The following is a 22829-nucleotide window of genomic DNA, read 5'->3' as shown; positions in this document are numbered from 1 at the left end:
AAATACGTCATCCTACGATACCTTTAACATGTTTTTTTTTAATTTTTTTTAGCGTCACGCATGTATGCCACACATAGTTAGAGTAGGCAGATAGAACCTGGAAACCTACTTTTAAGACACTCCGTTTCCATTAAGGAAGCACGGAAGACATTGCGAGCTTAGTAGCGGAACTCAACGCCGTGCCTTGTTACTAAAGGAAGGAAATGAAATTTCCTCGAATAGGAATCAAACCCATAACCTGTTGTGTTTAAGAAGTCGCGCGCTTGTGTCCCTGCGTTACGATTGCTATTTTACCAAAAGAAACAAGCACTCCTAAAAATTTACTAAAACAAATGTTGGCGCATACATGTTTTTATTTAATTTCGAGATGAACTTTAAAGAAATAACATAAGGCAAAGTGGGAGCTAAGAGAAATTATTCATTCAAAATATAAGCTTATTTGTGAAATGTGAGGAACTTGCCTCCACAAACATTATGTCGGCTGTTTTGAATGTGTGGGAAAATTGAGTCCATTAAAACTTTTAAAAGCGCTTCTAGTTTAGATAATAATTTACGATACAAGTCATGTATTCTATAGTATCCTAATGTAAGTATCTATTTAAAATATTAAATAGGTACTTACAATAATATAATATTGTTAGCGTACAAGTGTAAAAGTGGGTAGATTAAGATGAAAAAGACAATAAAAGCTGTGGAATTGTATCAAACGGACACGTTGTTTGTAGGCGGAAGCCCTGATTGGAAGGTATCTAGTGTGTAGTGTTGTTATTGAGTGATACATGTCTCTTATTGTAATTACGTGGAACCTCTGTCCGAGTACGTTGGAAATATATAGACGGTATGTGTTTTTCTAACAATATATAATATATAGAATACAATGACTTATATCACAACACTTATAACTATATCATACAATTATAAATTCAAATCTATGAATGAAAAAAACAATATCAATATCTATATACAAAAGTAAAGTTGTAGCCAATTCAATAAAACTCTTATTTGTAGCATTTTTTCAAACAAAATTCTTTAAAATTATATAATTTTTTTACTTACAACCCTTGCCAAAATACAATAGTGTAGACTAGAAACAAAATCCGTTACGCCGTTTCTGAGATTAACGAACAACACTAAAATCACAGACAAACAAACAAACAGTCAAAAATTTTATAAATCAATGTTTTTGGTATTTAACATTTTTTTACAATATATATCTCCCATGTACTGACACCAATCCGTTACGTTTTTTATAATTATTAAAAACACACTCTTTTTAGTTCATTATTCAGGAGATACAGTGCCACAGACAGATTAAAATTATAATACCATTCCTTTCGCGTCGGGAGCTAACAACTAGCTACAAAATATTCCTCTTTCAACGTAATTTTTCGAGATGAACTTAACAATTTTTTCAGACATAGTCGTAACTGGATATAATTTTTATTTCAATACCAAATTGGTTCCATCAAAAGTTTTAATGGAGTACAAAAATACTTATGAGACAGACGATAAATTCGTAAAAGAAATGAGTTTATTAAACCTAATTTCTACACAAAGTATATTTAGAAGCTTATATACTTGCTAAATTTTTGATTCTTTATACATGATTTATTTTAAAGTGGGCAGAAAGTGCAGAAGGGAGTGCTCTATCACTCGGCTCTACATATGTATATTTGAATACTTTGGAAAGAATTAAAGATGCGACACCACAATGGCCCCTTTAATCTTTTTAAGCTTATTTAAAAAGATTAAAAGCGCGAGTGTAGCGCAGTATAACGTGTCTGTAAAAATGGACGAAGTTTAATCAATAAATTATATTAATTCCCTCGCTCTGGAAAGACTATATAAAGCCATCTAATACATAATGCTTAGAATCCAGGCGGAGAGCAGCGAGCGGAGTGTATTGACACTGGATTTCTCTGCTATGCGGGACATACATAGCTGCTTTCAAAGTAAAATATTATAAAATAAACAGTATATCAGTATTTCAATATCGACACTAGCTCCATAAAGTCTATTTGTCTCTATAAAATAACGTCCTTATAATTACCTCACATAAATTGGGGGCTAGCACCGACATTGCACCCTGAGTTATGAGCGTTGCTTAAACTTTTAAATACATTTAGTTAGCTTAGTAGCTAACGACCTGTGCATGACGCTATCTAGATGAATTAGCAGGTGTTTTATTTTATAAATACTGTAATAATACCCTATACCTTAAAACTGTAATAATACTACCTAAATACTGTAATAATAATACCTAAAAACTGAAAATATATATTTTTTTCAGATTCACGTTATATCCTAGAGAGAACCTAGTGTTTCGGCACTCTACTCATTATTTTTCACCGAATTCTAGAAGCATTGTGTGTTGAGTGGCGCACGAAAAAAATATTAGATACATATTTAATTTCCTCGAGTTGTAATTGAACCCACAACCTGCGTTTATAGTCACTTTTTTGTGCGACCGCACCACGATTGGTAACTAAAGACTATTTAGTTTTATTGCTAGTAAGAAATATATATTTTTTCAATTTTCTCTACATTTTAAAAACTATCATATGCAAAGTAAGTATAATATTTACTATATTACAATAATAAGGTCTGCAAAGTGCTGATTTAATAGATTTAGGCATTTTGTTTCTCTCTTACCGCCTAATCTACGAGACATTACGGGTCAAGTGTCAATTTTATGATGTTACCAGAGCATGAAAACAAAAATACTTCATTCCCCTGAGTGGGTATCGAACCTAGAACCGTCGTGTTCGACGACCTCAAATACATATTTAGCGTACACAAAGGGAAACTTTGAAATTTTTATCTATTAATTTAAATATCTAAGACTGTGTTTATAATAATTAGGCTAAAACTTTTATTTTTATTATTTTCTCCATCCATGTTATCACACTTTTAAAATTGCTTTCTCTATACACTGCACTAGAACAAATTTTACTCAAAGCTGAGTGGCTACCGTGTATCGTAAAAATCGACGGCTATCGATATCCGGGGCCGATGAAAGAAACATATTTTGAAAGAAAAATATTTTTTGCCAATAACTCCGTATCTACTTTTGTATAAGATTGCTTATATAATGTCTTAAAAAATATGTAAGTATTTTATTTATTTCATACATTATGAAAGATATAATACGAGTAGGTAAGGCTTTATACATTAACCCATATAGACCCGCCGTGCCCAAATGGGTACACCTACAATAGTACCCTTGTTTTTTTTATATTTTTATTTTTATGCAGTTTATGTCTAGAATTGTAAAGATAAGTAGTATATCCTTATGTTGTAGCCGTAAAATCCAATTAAAAATTTTTTACAATCGTTCATTTCGTGCCTTTTGTAAAGCTGTTTCACGAAATCTGTGAAGGCAAAATGTAAGTATATTTATTTTTAATTTTTTCTTCTAAATACATTTGTTAAGGTACAAAACATACTTAAGTACTTAGTATTCTATGTAATATAATTACATTTGATTAGAAAAGAAGAGTCGTAATAGGACAAATTCAACTTTTACGATGCTGTCCCCAATTGGGGCCAATGGGCACATCAGAGGTCAATTTTTATGTTTTTATATGCACGTCCATCCAAAGTTCATAATGACTCTTAGTATATTTAGCGGTCGCAATGAATATTAGGGTCTTCAAGAAGCAATCGCAGTTGTAATTATTGAAGAAAAAGACTTCGGAAAGGTATATTTAGTTGCGCTGCCTCTAAAACCAGATGTGGTAATCGACGAAGAAGAAGATGTAGATATACAAAGCACTGCTAATCTGCCTGCTTACTAATAGAATAAATGCTTCTAAGCTACTAAATGCTTCAACCTTTTGCTAAGAGACGTAGAGGAACCGTAATCTTGAGCAACCCCGTTGGTGTAAAAGTGATCCAACTACGACTAATATACAAGGTCATCTTGATAAATTTAAGAATTGTTAAAAGATGAAACTCATCAGTAAAGGATATGAAAAGAAAAACCGAGCCGATTTTGATTACTGCTTTTACCAAGTTAACTAAATTTTATTAGTGCGAAGGTTTTACAGTGTGGTATGGGAGGGGTTGATCAGGCTGATCAATCTTTTTACCTATATAGCAATGCTGTACGTGGCAAAAAATGGTGGTGGGTTTTATCCACACATACATAGGATCTTGCTGTTGCAAATTCGCGGCACCTGCACTTGTTAACTAATATAAACAGGATAGATTAGCTTGATTTTTTCGTTACATCGCTCGTCACGATTTAAGAGATGAAAACCTCAACGTATTTATGCGACCAGCAGCATCTGCAGTACCAAGTCTGCAGCACCACGGGGTAGACCACTACTCCTAAAAATTTTGCTAGCAACTGAGACGTGCAATGTGCCATAAAAAAAACGCGTTGATAGTGTAAAAAGTGTTATAAAACATTTCGTGCCGCAAAAATAGTTTCGAAAATTTAGATACTGCATGTGCCCATTGGCCCCGTTTAAGGACGGCATTTTTTTTATATTTAAATAAAAAAAAATTAAAAATTTTTTTACGTTTTTTATTTTCTTACATCGATATCTATCAATTATTACCGAAAAAACCTTTGATTTACTGCTAGTTTGGCTATGGGTCTAAATGGGTTAATACCATCTTAGCTTTTGTTGGCCTGTACACGTGATATTTGTATGGGAGATTTAAAATATTTTCGTTTTCTAGTTAAACGATATAAAGTTTGGCTATGTTTTCCACCATAAACAATTATATTATTAGCTTCTATTATGCTGTAGGCGAACTTCTATAGATGCTCCATGATGAAGACGTAAAATTATAAAATGTCATATTTAAATTAGCGAAAACTGATAAGAAGTTAAATTGGTTTTTTTTTTGTATAATTTCAATTGAAATCAAGACAAGAAAAAAAGAATTAGTTATTAATTTTAGTCTATAAGTAGTCTAATTGACACGTTGGTAGGTATATATCTAATACCTAAGTACCTTTGTGTGTGAAAATAATGATAAAATTATATTGACTAATTTATATTCTGTTACTTCGAGACAAATACATTGACAAATTCTTAAAATCTCACAATTTAAAATTGTTAAATTGAAAAATTTCAAATTTCAAGGAAGTAAATTTATAGTAATGTTTACATAGATCTGACCTACCTGCCTGCCTAAACGTACGGCTCATTGGGTATTTTGAATGCAAAGCCAAATTGACTCCATTAAAACTTTTGAAAGCACTCGTAGCTTAGAAAATTTACCGAACGAGTTATGCCCTGTATAAAGGCATGTATGCTGAACATACCAAATATTAAAAGTTTAAAGATTCTTGTAAACGAGCGATTATAGTTTTAAAAGGGGTAAGTACTTACCTAGTCTATATTCTAAAGTCTGACCAAGCTCATAGAATTGGTTTGAATTAAACCTCGAACTCACTCGTGGTGCAGTTGGTAAAATTTTAATTCATGATGGTCGTGAGGTGTGTATTCGATTTCCACTTGAGTTTGCACAAAGAGTAGGTTTATTTTGATCATACATGAAAATACATTCAGTATCTATTTATAAATATGGGAAGACTACTTTCCGCCCATTTAAACCGCCTTCCAGAACGAAATGTCTACGTTCTGTCTACCTATCATCTAATTATGGAAAGTGTATTAAAATCAAAAAAGATATATGTACTTACATAAATATAACTATAAAACTATTTTGTAGCTATAAGTGAGAAATTTTAATTATACTTTGAAGCACAGCTATGCTCATGCTAATAGAAATAGTTAGAAATAAAACAAATAGTTTTAAGATAATGACATATCTCTGATTGCGGAAAGTCTAACAAACAAATGATTACTTAAAAATGTTACAGATTTATTTCCACTTCCATATTACATTTGTCTAATGAAGTTATATACACTTATAAGTATTGGATACACCAGGGACCTACTTGTTTACTAGAAAATATTTTCCTATAAAGTTAAGTCACTGTTGAATTAGTCGGAAAAGTGCTCATTAAAAGGTTTGCTTTGTATTTGTTCGAACAGAAAAGATAAATAAGTAACATTTTAGAGAAAGGATGCTATCACAAACAGAATCGCAATTAAAAAAACTCGTGTAATTAAGCGCCGTGGTTGATCGCATTGACGTCTAGAAAATGTGCTCTACTTGTAGGTAATAATTACATGGTTTTTTTTAGGTAAGTAAAATGAATCCAATTAAATTGAAAAACCATGTTTATCTGTAATGAGATTGTATATCCCGCGTAACTGTGGAGGTTGAAGCTTTTTCAGTGTCTAGAAACCAAACCCACGAGCTATTATGTATCCTTAAAGTATTTTTTCTAGAGTGAGGATACGTACAAGAATGTGATAGCATTTGAAAAGGATCTTACTACTCCTGCCTTTGACAAAGAAATGTGACGTAGACTTGTTGTAGATACCTATTTATTTCTTTCAATCGCATATGGAAGGCTAGATTCACATGACTACATGGATTCAGCTTTTTTTTTATCTAGACCCAAAAATGTATGGAACCGTTTCAGTTTCCTTAGATATTTATTAATCCTATAGGTAATTATATTTTTAAAACTAATGTAAAAAACTATATATGTAAACCAGACCCTTTACTATTTATGATATGAAACTTTCAGAGATTATTCTATACTAATACTAGTAATTTTTAAAATTACACCTGGAAAAATATCACCAGTATTTTTTTTTTGGAACTTTTAGAAATAAAATTGCTTATTTAAATGTTTTTTTTTGTTTCCATGTTATTTCAAAGATTTATAAGCTGATACTTTTGAAATATTACATTTTTAAAAAGCCTACTATTGAGCTATATTGGGAAAAGAAAACCACGAGCGCAGACCCAATAGTCGGGCTATATTTGCCATTTTCTTAAAGAATCCGATTTTTTCCCAAAAATTACAAATTCTCAAATAGCTGCTGAACAACTGAAAATCGGCCAACATACATGGGGGCGAAACGGATAAGTATTGAGGTCCTCTATCCATAGACAACCGTTGATCCGTCGATCGCGTTACATCTTGTAGAAGTTTATTTAGACCGTAGAAATACTTTTCTAAAATCTGAAGTAATATTAATATATGTAAGTAGTATTTATATTTTTTGAGCACCATAATATAAACTATTAGTAATATTTTTAAGTCTGTGACATATTTATTATCTTTCCAAGTTATGTCTTCTGTCAATTTGACAATGGATGTTATCTGTGTTCACTGAGTTGAAGTTTGTGTTTAAAATTTAAACTTATAACACTGGCAGGCTCGGATAAAAAGAACAACTTTATAACAAGAAGCTAAAAATCTTTTTGTCGTTCCTTATTTAAATTTTATTTGGCAGTCATTTTAAATAAAACCATTACCAATACGCCACAATGACTTACGGTGATATTCATAGGTTTCTTTTGCGAACCATAGCAAATCATGGAGTGCTATCTATGGCAGAATCTGTAAAACTTATAAACCATTATACAGGTATTTAAAGAAAACCTCTTAGATTGTCATATACTAGATACTCAGTTCCTGTGTTTTTATTCTTTTTATGTTTTACAGGACAAAATGAAAACGATCATACTTCATTAATTCGTAAGCTAGTTGGAGAAATAAATAACGAAATAAGTCCGTTACAGCAAAGAATAAAAATTGTAAAAGATAAGAACACTGATTCCTGCGAAGAAACTTTAATTTTTATGATGATTGTCTCCGATAATGCCACAAAATCTCAGAGAATTTTTTCAGACAAGGAGCTTAATTATTTTAGAACTCTTTTAAAGGAAATAATTTCAAATGACGACAAACAATTACATTCTGTAGATGCTCTTCATTATGCTCAAATCACTAAACATGAGGCTGAGGTAAATTCATTTTTAAGTTATTTTTTTTGTTATTTAAACTTAGGCTGTAATAATGAATGAAACACCAAAACCATAATAATAATAACATTTCATCTTTAAGCCACCTGTAAAATAACAAGAAAAGAATAAATATATCTACGTATTATATATTTTTTATGGTAATATAAAAAAGTTTAAATTTGAAAGTTGAAATTGACAATGTTAATAAAGAAATTATTTTCCAAAATTAGCAAATTTTGTTTTGAAAATGCTTTCAATAAACACACTTAATGATTCTTTCCAAACATTTAAAATATTATGAAATATGCAACTTAAAATAAAGTATATATATAATTACTAGTGGGCCCGGACGCGGCTACGCCCGCGAAAATATAAGCCTAAATAATTAAAATAAGTTAAAAAATAATAATAAGTGGAGATTTATTATTAGAAAAAATATCTGAGTAACCGAAATGAACAAACAAAAGAAATAAAAGTAACTAAAGGAAATTCTTAATATTAGAAAAAGTACCTAAAGTTTGCCGTGCGCGCGTACTAAACATTTTTCTATATTAAATAATTATTAATTTTTGCGAACATTATTAAATAAAATCTCAAATGATTATAATTACGAAATTTTAAGTGTATAACATCGGTATAGATAACCGAACTGAGAGAAATTAATTATAAGCAGCAAATAATTACATAAAAAATAATAGTAATTCGAAAATATATAAAAATTTACAAAATCATCAAAGTCATCTGCCCGTTCGCGTCGGCCATTCTATACCACTCGTAGGCTAGGTCATTTGGAATCAGTGACATCTTAATTATTTATTAGAATGTTATACAGTAAACTATAATTTCCATCTAGATGAAATGCTAAAAGTGACTCTTATATTTATTTTCATAAGGATGAATATCAAATTATAGAAATCATCTAATTTTTGTTAATATACAAATCTATATCGGCGCACGCCATGTCTGCATTAAGCAAACTCACTTTGGGTGACGTTTTCTTAAAACAACAAATTTTGCAAATCGTTGCTTAGCAACGCGTAGCGATGATTGTTATTAACATGGCGGAATAAATTCCTTGTCAAATTAATTATTTTAATTTATTGGTATATATCGAAAATATTACAAATATGAGAAAAAAAAGTATCCTATGTTCATCCCGGGACCCTCAAGTATCTCTATATGAGTATTTTATCACAATTAAATTAGCGGTTTGGCCCTGATTGCGTAAAAGACAGACAGACAGACAGACAGACAGAGTTACTTTCGAATTTATAATATAGGTATGGATACATATTATGTTGCAGGTTCTGTTAGAAAGGTGGTGTAGCATGCATTATCTATATAAATTAATAGAGTTTGAAGAAAACACACAAACAAGTAGAAAAGGAAAACAATCAACAACTGCTGAAGGAACTGTTTATTATACAATAGGTCTTAGAACAATGTATGAATTTGAAACATATTTCACTGACAATTTCAAAGATTACATAGAAAAATGCAAGCAATGTAAGGAAATTGTGTTTAAAGTAAGTAATTTTTTTTATTTCATATTTATATACCATATCACATGCCAGTGGTGCAGAGGCACAAAATCTGACTGAAGCAACTGTTTGTGGGTTCAATCCCCACTAGAGAAAATATTATTTAAATTTATATTTCCATTTCTTTGCTCTGGTATCCAGGCAAAGAGCGGTGTTGAGATTGGCTACTCGACATGCAATTCCTCCACTATTCGGCGGAAAGTAGGGAAGGGAAGTTCTCTGCCTCCCTGCTGTGTGTGGGATACAGTGTGAAGCTGATTTTAATTTATCTTAGTTATATATAAAAAAATATAAATTTAGTAACTAAACTAGTATTTAGACATGCATTTCACTTTCATAGCTAAAAAAATACAAAAAGGTTTTTTTGTATTTTTATAAGTAAATATATAAGTTATAAAATTGGAAACATTACACTTTCAGGGATCTACTTGCACAATATGCAAAGAAGTATTGCATACACCATGCTTAGAAATTCATATGGAAAATCAACATGACAATATAAGGACCCCTGATACTGATAAGTAAGTAAATAAATAATAAATTATTTATAGCTAAGGTATTTTCTGTATATGAATTGACGCCGTCGAGGCAGGGGGGCGCAAACATTTGACTGTAAACTCGATGGTTGAGCTAAAATATTTAATATTTTCATTTTGTGACTCTGGTTCTGGCAACGTCAACAACAATACAATGTTCAAAAATTCGGCGGAAAGTGGGGAACGAAATTCTATTATCACAAAAAAAAATGTAATTTTTGTTTGTTTGTTTGTTATTAAGTGTTTTAAATTGAATGAGCGAGAAGATCTTAGACAATGAAGGTGAATTTACCCTAGGTCTCTAAGTTCCAGGTTCTGTTTTGAGCTCCTCACCCTATAAAAACAACCTTACACCCCACCCCAGCTGTATATAAATCCCATGCTATTTATTTAGAGAAAAAAAAGAGTCCTTAGTTTCTGGTTCTTATCAAGCATAGGCACAAAAGGTACTGCACCTTTAGTAAAGTAGTGATAAATTATTTGATGTTAAGAAAATAGAGCTTGTGACTTCTTATTTTGAATATTTTAGCAATATATATACTTTAAGCTGATGATCCAGATTTAGCCTAGTTTTTCAAAATTATTATTAGTATAATAACAAATTAATTGTCCCGTACATTAGAACATTGCTTAAGGTTTCTTTAAGTGTGACTTATGTTACTATAAAAACAGTTTTAATATATTCTTAAATGAGTCCACTTAGTCCCTTAATAGTAGTAGTTTTACTTTATGAAAAATACTTATTATCCTGAGCAATATTTTCTTCATTCTATAGCAGGGTAGGCTGGGATAGAACCTGTGTAATATTGTCTATTGAACTTGAGGCCAGTGGCGTAGTGGCAAAACGTGTGACAGTAAACGTTGTGGGTTCAATCCCTACTCGAAGAAATTAAATATTTAATATTAGGTCCTTACATATGACATTAGCGTTTCGTCGTACTGGCCACTTTAATTACAAATTTCTTTTTGGTTAGGAATTCTATATCAAATTTATATAGCTATTTACACATTTGTGTGGACCTAATATTTCCATTTTTTCGCTCTGGTGTCGATTCTCCAACGCTTCCAGTATTCGGCGGAAAGTGGAAAGCAAAGTGTTTTAACACTAGGTTCCCTCTGCATACATGTGAGATATATCGTGAAGCTGAAATAACCAGAATACATGGGAGAAAAAAACATTAAAAGACATTTAGTTTACAAAGGCGGACCTAGTACTAAGAATCCGTGGCATTGTATATTGACTAGAATAACAATAATTTATACCCACGAGCGGGAATCGACCCTACACCCGTCACATTACATTCAGACTGCATCACTGCACTATAACTGTGTTTGTATAATATTTAATCTTTTTTCGTGTTATTTTACAGGGAAAATGAATTACTCATGGGCTCTGATACTGATGGCGAAGAGATTTTACTTGGAAATAGTTCAAGAAAAAGAAAATGGTCCTCAAGCAACAGTAGTATGGAGGGAGTTTTATTTGAAGGTTAATGTATTCCATACATTATGTTACGAAAGCCTTTTGTAATGATAATAATAAATATTTAGTTTGTAGGTAAAATATTTTGTTTACACAATTTTTAGTACATATCTTATATAGTACACTAGCGGACGCGCGCAGCTTCGCTTGCGTATTTAGGATAGAATTCTAATAACCCATGAAACATGTGTTCAATGAAATATTTTTAAGAGTCTAAATTTCAAATTTTATAAAAATCGGTGCCGATTTAAAGATTTTTCCATACAAACTTTCAACCCCTTTTTTTGTACCCTTAGGGGGTGAATTCTAGAAAACCATGAAACACATGTTCAATTAAATATTTTTAAGAGTCTAAATATCAAATTTTATAAAGATCGGCGGCGATTTAAGATTTTTTTCATACAAACTTTCAACCCCTTATTTGCACCCTTAGGGAAAGAATTCTTAAAAACAATGAAACACGTGTTCAATTAAATACGTTTAAAAATCTAAATTTAAAATTTTATAAAAATCGGTGCCGATTTAAATTTTTTTCTATACAAACTTTGAACCCCTATTTCACCCTTTTAGGGTTAAAATTTTTCAAAATCCCTTCTTAGTGGATGTCCAGATTACGAAAGTAAACATCTGTGCAAGTTTCACGTTCATACCATCAGCAGTTACGGCTGTGCGTGCGTCTTACCTCAGTCAGTGAGGACAAGTCCTTTTATATATATAGATAAGTGAACAAACCATCTATAAAATTAAATCCAAAATATTTAACTTAGCTTTAAAAAATATATATAAGCTAAAATTATGTTACAAATATTTAAACACATTCAATTTGATAAAAATATTAGAACAAATAGACCAATGAATATGTCTATAGATGATAATAATTATAATCAAACATTTATTGCCATGAAATACACATTTAACAATTTAACAACAAGACATTATGGCAAAAGGTGTAACTCAGCTAAATGATGCTTGAGTTTTGACTCTCAAGCATCGCTGTTTTTCAGTTACACCTTAGATAACGGAAAAACAAACTCTCACAAAAAAATTAAAATAAAATAAAGATAAAATAAAAATAAAAAAGCTTTTATTGTTTCTTGCATACATAATAAGTACACTTATATGCAGGTGTTATATTTCTATTCTATGATATCTAATTTTTATTTTTAATTCTTATGACATAATGTTAATGGTTCTAGTATTACATTAATATTAATTAATGTAAGATAAATATCTACATGCATATATGTGTATATTTATATATTAGGAGACTAAATCTGCAAGAAACCCTCTTTGGGTGAAGGCCTCCTCCAAAAGACACCATGACTCTTTATTCTCCGTGAGGCCTCCCAATCCGTCTTTTACCTCTTGGACCTCTCCATGTGGTTATTCTTTTAGTCCATCTATCGTCTTGATTCGCCCCGCCCACCTCTATTTTATTTGTTCGTGCGTGACGCACATCTGTGACGTCCACATGCGTATGTAAGGCACGGTAGAAGACTAGAAGACATAGTCTTCGTTTTTATCTTAACTGGCAGGTGTTCCAGGTGCATACTGCGCTCAAGACCGCGCTGGCAGCTAATGGTTTTGTGTTTGATTTTGTTGGTGCACTTCCAAGTCTGACATGCGTATGTAAGGCACGGTAGAAGACTAGAAGACATAGTCTTCGTTTTTATCTTAACTGGCAGGTTGCTTTAAAAAAATTCTTTCATACTCCAGTATTTGTTCCAGGTAGTGGTGGTGGTTATTAAGGTCACATTCACACAGCTCTGGTAACACCTCCCTCCTCTGTACGTTTCGAAAGTTGGTATATTGCCCGAGTTTAGGACGTGGAGTTCCAGCTCTGTTGCGAAAGAGTGATACTCCGCTCCGCGATGATTTTCGGATTTGCTGCCCCATCAACGACTCCAAGCATTCACGTCGCCCGCCACTATCATATAGTTGGTGGGAATTCTTGTGGTGGCCTTTTTGATTTGGGATAGGTATTGGGATAAGTTCTGGTCGCCTTCAAAGTACACGAAGAGTACTCCCAACGACAGCGGTCCGGCTTTGAAATGGACGGCAGCCACGTTTTCGCTCACGATCTGGGGGTCATGGATCACCTCCAGGGTGTTTCCGAAGATTATTATGGCCGCCTTAACCGGTTTCTGGCGGTTGGTGGCAGTGCACTGGATGGTGGTTGTGCCTGGATGAGATTTCATCTCACCTGTCCTTCCTACATACGGCTCTTGGACAAGTGCGATTGAGATACCTTCCTCTACCGCCACTTTGTATATTTCCGCCGTCGCCAGTTTGGAGCGTTGTAGGTTCGCTTGAACGAACCTTAGTTCTCTCCCGGTCACTCTGCGCACCTTGCAGGCACCACGTGCTGAAGTGTTTGCAATACTTAACCCTGGAACGTGCTATACCATCCCATTTTTGTCTTTCCGGGCACTCTAAGCTATAGGCTATATGTGCCTGGTCCGCGGTTTCCCTTTTTCATTTTGCGCAATTTGCACACCGGGGGGTTTCTAGATTTTGCCGTTTTTGGCAGACCTTCCCCGCGTGGTCCTCTCCGCAGTAACTGCATAATTCCGTTCCGGCTTTGCAGAGAGTCCGGGTGTGCCCGAAGCCAAGACATTTGGCACATTGCACTAGTGGGGATTGATCCTCCACCGTGCACCTGCCAAAGCCTGTGTAGATCTTCTCGGCCTCGGTAAACCGATTATATATCACCGGGGAAACCTGAAGTACGGGATGGCATTCGTGGGGGTTCCGAGCGCGCTTCCTGTAACGAACCCGTATCCTCATGTCTGCCTCTTGGATGTTTTGGAGTAGATGTTTGTTTTGAGATGTGGTGTATTCCAAGAGTTCCTCGTTTGTGAGGCAGCTGAGGACTCCCCTCACGCACACTAACGGGTCTTGATTGGTGGGCTCTTCTATTGTGAGGTTTTGTGACTTTTCAATTTGGCTTTTTACAATGTTTTTGTCCTCTTTGGTAGGGCACCGTACCTTCTGATCCCTGGCCTTTCGGACCCGATCCACTTTTGCACCAGTAGCCCTGAGATCGAGTGCGTCTCTTATCCTCGTTATGACATTGTCACTCGTCTCTGTTGGCAATTTTGACGCGATGATAAGTGTGTGGTTCGGGTGGGGAGCCTTTGGCTTGGCAGAGACCTGTGCGAAGGTCTTCGGTCCCGCCACTGGTTGTTTCTCGCAGCTCGCGAGATCCGTTACCCCCTTCTTGATGGTGGCCAGGGTCTGTTTTACCTCCTGGACCGCCAGCTCGGTGTCTATCGACGGCCTCGGAGGACTGCTGTCACGGCGCCGCGTATCGAATGGTTCGCACCTCAGAGGACCTTATTTCTAGTTTTTCTTTTATCCCGCATATCTGGAGTTATATCTTTGGGTATGGGGGGGGTTGTGGCATGTTGATTTTTTCTTTTATTTCTGTGAGTGTCGTTTCGATCGCCTGCAGGGACTCCGTCAGCCTCGCTCTTTCCTCGGTGTCTTTGTCGTTATCGGGGGCATGTGTCTCCGATGGCCTGTGCAAGTTTTCGGACACACGGGACGCCAGGTTGTCCACGTCCCGCCGAAACATTTCAAACCGGTTAGCCAGAGGTGTCAGGTGGCTTTCTATTCTTTTTGTGGCTTGTTCCAGTTCCTCACACTGAGTGGAAGGAGTCGCCTCTGTGTTTGTTTGTGTCACGACAAGCTCCCAACAACTTTCGACAGTGATGAGTGTGTTTCTTTTATCTCCGCTATCTATAGGAGTACTAGCTATAGTAATTGGCGTTAATGTTTAGTCCTTTTGTTTCCCAATTTAATTTTCTCATTATTGACTACAAAACAGCAATAAATATTGTCGGTGATAGAGAGTCTCCCTGTCTGACGCCTCTTTTTATAGGGAAAGATGGGCCAGTTGTTTCTAGTTTCACTCTGCCTGTATTGATGTTATATATATTTTTGATAGATAGATATAAAGATATCCGGAAATGCAAATTCCGGTGTTGAGCACATTTAATGCAGAATTGTATCTCTCAAGCTCTGAAGGAGACATTTCAACATCCTGCTTCATCACTTCCATTATTGCTCCAAGATGATCTTTAAGACCATAGAATGATTTGAGATTTTCCAAATATACAGTAGGATCTAACAATTGTATAATTTTCAACACTGCCGCATTACTTTTCTCTTTTTCAGCTTGTATTCTCTTCTTTTGTTTCCTGAATGTTCTATTTGAACGCTTAGTGTACGTAAACACATTTCTTGGAGCTTCAACTATATCCATAATTAGCTTCTCATGTTCCTTGGAAAAAGTCATCTCCTCTTCTAGTTCTTCTATAAAAGGAGACTCAGGATTCATTATTCTGTAAAAATATTCTTTTTCTTCATCTGTGGTGATAAGTCTTCTTATCATCCCTATCTCACTCAAATGACAATTCACACAGTTCTAAAGATTCTTCCCTCCATCTTCTATTAATTGGACCTCTAAAGATATACCATGCCTCTGGTTAGTTCCTGTATTTTTCATTCTCCATAATCTCTTACAAGCAGCTATAACTAATCTCAGTCGGATGGAGGCCCCCATATGATTTATTGTCAAAGTTTGGATGGCTGTTGCTGTACTTTTTGCTACAAAATATAAATCATCAGAGGGATTCTTCCCTTGTGGTCGTATGCTTGGTACTTCGGTGCCATATTGGGACACAAACTTTGAATAGAAGTACCAGGAAGTATATTCTCCAATGTTTTCAGGGAAAAAGAATGTTTTGTCAGGACTCAGATTTATCCCAGCCAGGGAAAGATTTTGTTTGTTCATTATGACACATCTTTTATTGTCTTTATGGCAGGCCAGTTGCAGAACGCAATGACTAAAATTTGCGACGCTGCAATGCCGAGAGCCAGGCGGTGGTCAGCCCGTCGCAAAATGTACTGGTGGTCCCTTGAGATTGCTGCCCTGCGGTCTTCTTGCATCCGGGCCCGACGGGCGTATACAAGGTGTAGGAGAAGGGACGGTCTCGACCCTGCACTTGAGAGTCAGCTGCAGGGCATATATAAAGAAAGAAAGGCTCTGCAGCACGCTATTAGCTTAGCAAAGCGTGAGGCTTTTAAGGAGCTATTAGCAGGTCTTAACAGATCCGTGGGGGCGGCCCTATCTGGCTGCCCGTAAAAAGGTCCGTGTGCAAAGCGCTCCTCTAACGGAAACTCTGTCACCTGACTTTCTCTTACGCCTTCTGGTGGACTTATTTCCGGAGCCGCCTAGGCACATCCCCCCTAGAATGGCTCCGTCCTCTGAGCATGAGGAGGTGTCGGTTATCCCTCTCATATCTGAAGGAGAGATGAATATGGCACTCGAGAGGACTATGCCTACTGCGCAAGGAGGGTCGTCCTCTGGACTCTCCTTCCGCATATAGGCCAATAGTGCTGCTGAATGAGATGGGCAAGATCTTAGAGAAGATCATTGTTGCCCGCCTTCTTCAGCACCTAGAGGAGGTAGGTCCTGGTCTTTCAGACTCAGATTTTCGGATTTGCTGCCCCATCAACGACTCCAAGCATTCACGTCGCCCGCCACTATCATATAGTTGGTGGGAATTCTTGTGGTGGCCTTTTTGATTTGGGATAGGTATTGGGATAAGTTCTGGTCGCCTTCAAAGTACACGAAGAGTACTCCCAACGACAGCGGTCCGGCTTTGAAATGGACGGCAGCCACGTTTTCGCTCACGATCTGGGGGTCATGGATCACCTCCAGGGTGTTTCCGAAGATTATTATGGCCGCCTTAACCGGTTTCTGGCGGTTGGTGGCAGTGCACTGGATGGTGGTTGTGCCTGGATGAGATTTCATCTCACCTGTCCTTCCTACATACGGCTCTTGGACAAGTGCGATTGAGATACCTTCCTCTACCGCCACTTTGTATATTTCCGCCGTCGCCAGTTTGGAGCGTTGTAGGTTCGCTTGAACGAACCTTAGTTCTCTCCCGGTCACTCTGCGCACCTTGCAGGCGACACGTGCTGAAGTGTTTGCAATACTTAACCCTGGAACGTGCTATACCATCCCATTTTTGTCTTTCCGGGCACTCTAAGCTACAGGCTATATGTGCCTGGTCCGCGGTTTCCCTTTTTCATTTTGCGCAATTTGCACACCGGGGGGTTTCTAGATTTTGCCGTTTTTGGCAGACCTTCCCCGCGTGGTCCTCTCCGCAGTAACTGCATAATTCCGTTCCGGCTTTGCAGAGAGTCCGGGTGTGCCCGAAGCCAAGACATTTGGCACATTGCACTAGTGGGGATTGATCCTCCACCGTGCACCTGCCAAAGCCTGTGTAGATCTTCTCGGCCTCGGTAAACCGATTATATATCACCGGGGAAACCTGAAGTACGGGATGGCATTCGTGGGGGTTCCGAGCGCGCTTCCTGTAACGAACCCGTATCCTCATGTCTGCCTCTTGGATGTTTTGGAGTAGATGTTTGTTTTGAGATGTGGTGTATTCCAAGAGTTCCTCGTTTGTGAGGCAGCTGAGGACTCCCCTCACGCACACTAACGGGTCTTGATTGGTGGGCTCTTCTATTGTGAGGTTTTGTGACTTTTCAATTTGGCTTTTTACAATGTTTTTGTCCTCTTTGGTAGGGCACCGTACCTTCTGATCCCTGGCCTTTCGGACCCGATCCACTTTTGCACCAGTAGCCCTGAGATCGAGTGCGTCTCTTATCCTCGTTATGACATTGTCACTCGTCTCTGTTGGCAATTTTGACGCGATGATAAGTGTGTGGTTCGGGTGGGGAGCCTTTGGCTTGGCAGAGACCTGTGCGAAGGTCTTCGGTCCCGCCACTGGTTGTTTCTCGCAGCTCGCGAGATCCGTTACCCCCTTCTTGATGGTGGCCAGGGTCTGTTTTACCTCCTGGACCGCCAGCTCGGTGTCTATCGACGGCCTCGGAGGACTGCTGTCACGGCGCCGCGTATCTCGAATGGTTCGCACCTCAGAGGACCTTATTTCTAGTTTTTCTTTTATCCCGCATATCTGGAGTTATATCTTTGGGTATGGGGGGGGGTTGTGGCATGTTGATTTTTTCTTTTATTTCTGTGAGTGTCGTTTCGATCGCCTGCAGGGACTCCGTCAGCCTCGCTCTTTCCTCGGTGTCTTTGTCGTTATCGGGGGCATGTGTCTCCGATGGCCTGTGCAAGTTTTCGGACACACGGGACGCCAGGTTGTCCACGTCCCGCCGAAACATTTCAAACCGGTTAGCCAGAGGTGTCAGGTGGCTTTCTATTCTTTTTGTGGCTTGTTCCAGTTCCTCACACTGAGTGGAAGGAGTCGCCTCTGTGTTTGTTTGTGTCACGACAAGCTCCCAACAACTTTCGACAGTGATGAGTGTGTTTCTTTTATCTCCGCTATCTATAGGAGTACTAGCTATAGTAATTGGCGTTAATGTTTAGTCCTTTTGTTTCCCAATTTAATTTTCTCATTATTGACTACAAAACAGCAATAAATATTGTCGGTGATAGAGAGTCTCCCTGTCTGACGCCTCTTTTTATAGGGAAAGATGGGCCAGTTGTTTCTAGTTTCACTCTGCCTGTATTGATGTTATATATATTTTTGATAGATAGATATAAAGATATCCGGAAATGCAAATTCCGGTGTTGAGCACATTTAATGCAGAATTGTATCTCTCAAGCTCTGAAGGAGACATTTCAACATCCTGCTTCATCACTTCCATTATTGCTCCAAGATGATCTTTAAGACCATAGGATGATTTGAGATTTTCCAAATATACAGTAGGATCTAACAATTGTATAATTTTCAACACTGCCGCATTACTTTTCTCTTTTTCAGCTTGTATTTTCTTCTTTTGTTTCCTGAATGTTCTATTTGAACGCTTAGTGTACGTAAACACATTTCTTGGAGCTTCAACTATATCCATAATTAGCTTCTCATGTTCCTTGGAAAAAGTCATCTCCTCTTCTAGTTCTTCTATAAAAGGAGACTCAGGATTCATTATTCTGTAAAAATATTCTTTTTCTTCATCTGTGGTGATAAGTCTTCTTATCATCCCTATCTCACTCAAATGACAATTCACACAGTTCTAAAGATTCTTCCCTCCATCTTCTATTAATTGGACCTCTAAAGATATACCATGCCTCTGGTTAGTTCCTGTATTTTTCATTCTCCATAATCTCTTACAAGCAGATATAACTAATCTCAGTCGGATGGAGGCCCCCATATGATTTATTGTCAAAGTTTGGATGGCTGTTGCTGTACTTTTTGCTACAAAATATAAATCATCAGAGGGATTCTTCCCTTGTGGTCGTATGCTTGGTACTTCGGTGCCATATTGGGACACAAACTTTGAATAGAAGTACCAGGAAGTATATTCTCCAATGTTTTCAGGGAAAAAGAATGTTTTGTCAGGACTCAGATTTATCCCAGCCAGGGAAAGATTTTGTTTGTTCATTATGACACATCTTTTATTGTCTTTATGGCAGGCCAGTTGCAGAACGCAATGACTAAAATTTGCGACGCTGCAATGCCGAGAGCCAGGCGGTGGTCAGCCCGTCGCAAAATGTACTGGTGGTCCCTTGAGATTGCTGCCCTGCGGTCTTCTTGCATCCGGGCCCGACGGGCGTATACAAGGTGTAGGAGAAGGGACGGTCTCGACCCTGCACTTGAGAGTCAGCTGCAGGGCATATATAAAGAAAGAAAGGCTCTGCAGCACGCTATTAGCTTAGCAAAGCGTGAGGCTTTTCAGGAGCTATTAGCAGGTCTTAACAGATCCATGGGGGCGGCCCTATCTGGCTGCCCGTAAAAAGGTCCGTGTGCAAAGCGCTCCTCTAACGGAAACTCTGTCACCTGACTTTCTCTTACGCCTTCTGGTGGACTTATTTCCGGAGCCGCCTAGGCACATCCCCCCTAGAATGGCTCCGTCCTCTGAGCATGAGGAGGTGTCGGTTATCCCTCTCATATCTGAAGGAGAGATGAATATGGCACTCGAGAGGACTATGCCTACTGCGCAAGGAGGGTCGTCCTCTGGACTCTCCTTCCGCATATAGGCCAATAGTGCTGCTGAATGAGATGGGCAAGATCTTAGAGAAGATCATTGCTGCCCGCCTTCTTCAGCACCTAGAGGAGGTAGGTCCTGGTCTTTCAGACGCGCAGTTCGGGTTTAGGGCCGGCCGCTCGACCATTGATGCCCTGAACGCCCTGAAGACACGGTCGTTGGCCGCGACGGCAGATAAAGATGTTGATCTTGTTGGACGTGGTCAACGCCTTTAACAGTCTGCCGTTTGAGACGCTAAGAGAGGCACTTCGGTACCATGGGGTGCCTTTCTATTTCCGGCGGCTGTTAAATGACTACCTCCAAGACAGAGCAGTCTTATGGATTGGGGGAAATGGCCAGATCGGTCGACGAAGCGTCGGTTGCGGGGTTCCACAGGGGTCGGTTTTGGGCCCGATGCTTTGGAATCTCGGCTATGATTGGCTCCTGCGTGGTCGTCTTCCTACTGGAATGAGTGTCATATGTTATGCGGATGACACTCTAGTCACGGCCAGGGGAACGTCTTACCAGGAGGCGGCACACTTGGCTGAAATCGGCACCTGCCTTGTCGTCGACCGTATCGAAGCTCTTCGTCTGAGAGTCTCTATGCCCAAGACTGAGGCCCTCCTATTCCACGGCCCGCGTAGGGGTCCCCCCCGTAAGGCTACTCTGCGCATCCAGGGACAGGACGTGGAGGTTCGGACTCAGATGAAGTATCTGGGTCTGACCCTGGATGGACGGTGGTCATTCGCTTCGCACTTCGCTCAGCTTGCGCCGAAGCTAGTAAACGCTGCTGGGGCCCTCGGCTGGCTCCTGCCGAATGTCGGAGGGACAGCTTTATGTCGGCGTGTTGAGATCCATGGCTCTTTACGGTGCCCCTGTGTGGGCAGATTCTCTCACCGTTCGCAATAAGACCCAATTGCGGAAAGCGCAGCGTTTCATAGCGGTGAGAGCAATTCGGGGATACCGTACGGTGTCCTGGACGGCGGCAACTTTCTTGGCGAGCGGATCCGCCTTGGGAATTACAGGCGGAAGTGCTTGCCAGAGTTCATGCTTTCCGCACAAGCGAGCGGTCGCGAGGCGTACAACCATCGTGTGAGGATGTCGCACGGATCATGAGGAGAGCGGATGAAGCCCTGATCCGGCGATGGAGGGGGGACCTGGGGTCTCCGGCGGCAGGCCTGGCGACAGTAGAGGCAGTTCGCCCACACTTGGATCGCTGGGTTAAAAGGAGGTTTGGTGTCCTGACGTTCAGACTGGTGCAGGTTCTGACGGGGCACGGTTGTTTCGGTAAGTAAAGGTAAAAAAAAAAGGGGAAAAGATTAAGCGAGTTGTAAAAGAATAATGGACAATTGTTCAGACAATACAAATCATTGTGCCTTATGAAGCAAATTATAGTTAAGACGAAATCATCCATGATTTTAATCTGTAAATTACGTAAAATTACCAGTTATTTAATTTATCGAATTGGTATGTAATAATTGCTTTTGTTGTTTAGATATCAAACATCACAAATTGAATAGAAATGATGAAATAGTGTATGAGCGCCATCTGGTATGTATGTAAGCTAGAATTAAGTCCTAACAAAGTTATTAAGTAAATTTGTAGTATTAGGTAGGTATACGCTAAAATCATAGATGACTTTTTAAAACTAAAATTATGTTTTAGTAAACAGTATATAAAATGTTAAAAATATTTTTCGTCTTATAAATAACTAGCGGACGCGCGCAGCTTCGCTTGCGTATTTAAGAGTGAATTCTAATAACCCATGAAACATGTGTTCAATGAAATATTTTTAAGAGTCTAAATTTCAAATTTTATAATAATCGGTGGCGTTTTAAAGATTTTTCCATACAAACTTTCAACCCCTTATTTAAATCCTTAGGGGAAGAATTCTAGAAAACCATCAAACATGTGTTCAATTAAATACTTTAAAGAGTCTGAATTTCAAATTTTATAAAAATTGGTGCCGATTTAAAAAAAAATCTATACAAACTTTCAACCCCTTATTTGCACCCTTAGGGGGAGAATTCTAGAAAACGATGAAACACGTGTTCAATTAAATACTTTTAAAAATCTAAATTTAAAATTTTATAAAAATCGGTGCCGATTTAAAAATTTTTCCATACAAACTTTGAACCCCTATTTCACCCCTTTAGGGTTAAAATTTTTCAAAATCCCTTCTTAGTGGATGTCCAGATTACGAAAGTAAACTTTTGTCTAAATTCCACGTTTCCACGCACAGCGGTTACGGCTGTGCGTGCGTCTTACCTCAGTCAGTGAGGACAAGTCCTTTTATATATATAGATATTATATTTTATGTACTTGTAAACAGTGAAATTAGAGTGGCTGTGAATAAATGGTAAAGTAATTTTTACATATGGTTTTTATTGTTTTGTTTTCCCTTTCAGGGAA

General features: G+C 37.8%; 1 protein-coding gene across 1 annotated transcript; it reads left to right on the top strand.

The window, feature by feature from the left end:
- The first annotated feature begins 7186 nt into the window (after window positions 1-7186).
- On the top strand, window positions 7187-22134 carry Nse1 (SMC5-SMC6 complex component Non-SMC element 1). Its single transcript, XM_085207575.1, has 6 exons — window positions 7187-7471; window positions 7550-7851; window positions 9156-9377; window positions 9813-9913; window positions 11299-11417; window positions 21913-22134. The coding sequence occupies exons 1-6, from the start codon at window positions 7372-7374 to the stop codon at window positions 21978-21980; spliced, it is 912 nt and encodes a 303-aa protein (XP_085063701.1). The 5' UTR covers window positions 7187-7371; the 3' UTR covers window positions 21981-22134.
- Window positions 22135-22829: the final 695 nt, after the last annotated feature.

This window comes from Heliconius melpomene, chromosome 3, assembly GCF_056956725.1.
Source record: "Heliconius melpomene rosina isolate 202511_hmr_F chromosome 3, ASM5695672v1, whole genome shotgun sequence".
In the NCBI taxonomy this organism is placed as follows: domain Eukaryota; kingdom Metazoa; phylum Arthropoda; class Insecta; order Lepidoptera; family Nymphalidae; genus Heliconius; species Heliconius melpomene.
The sequence above is the reverse complement of the archived record's forward strand: the minus strand, read 5'-3'. Positions and strand labels throughout refer to the sequence as shown.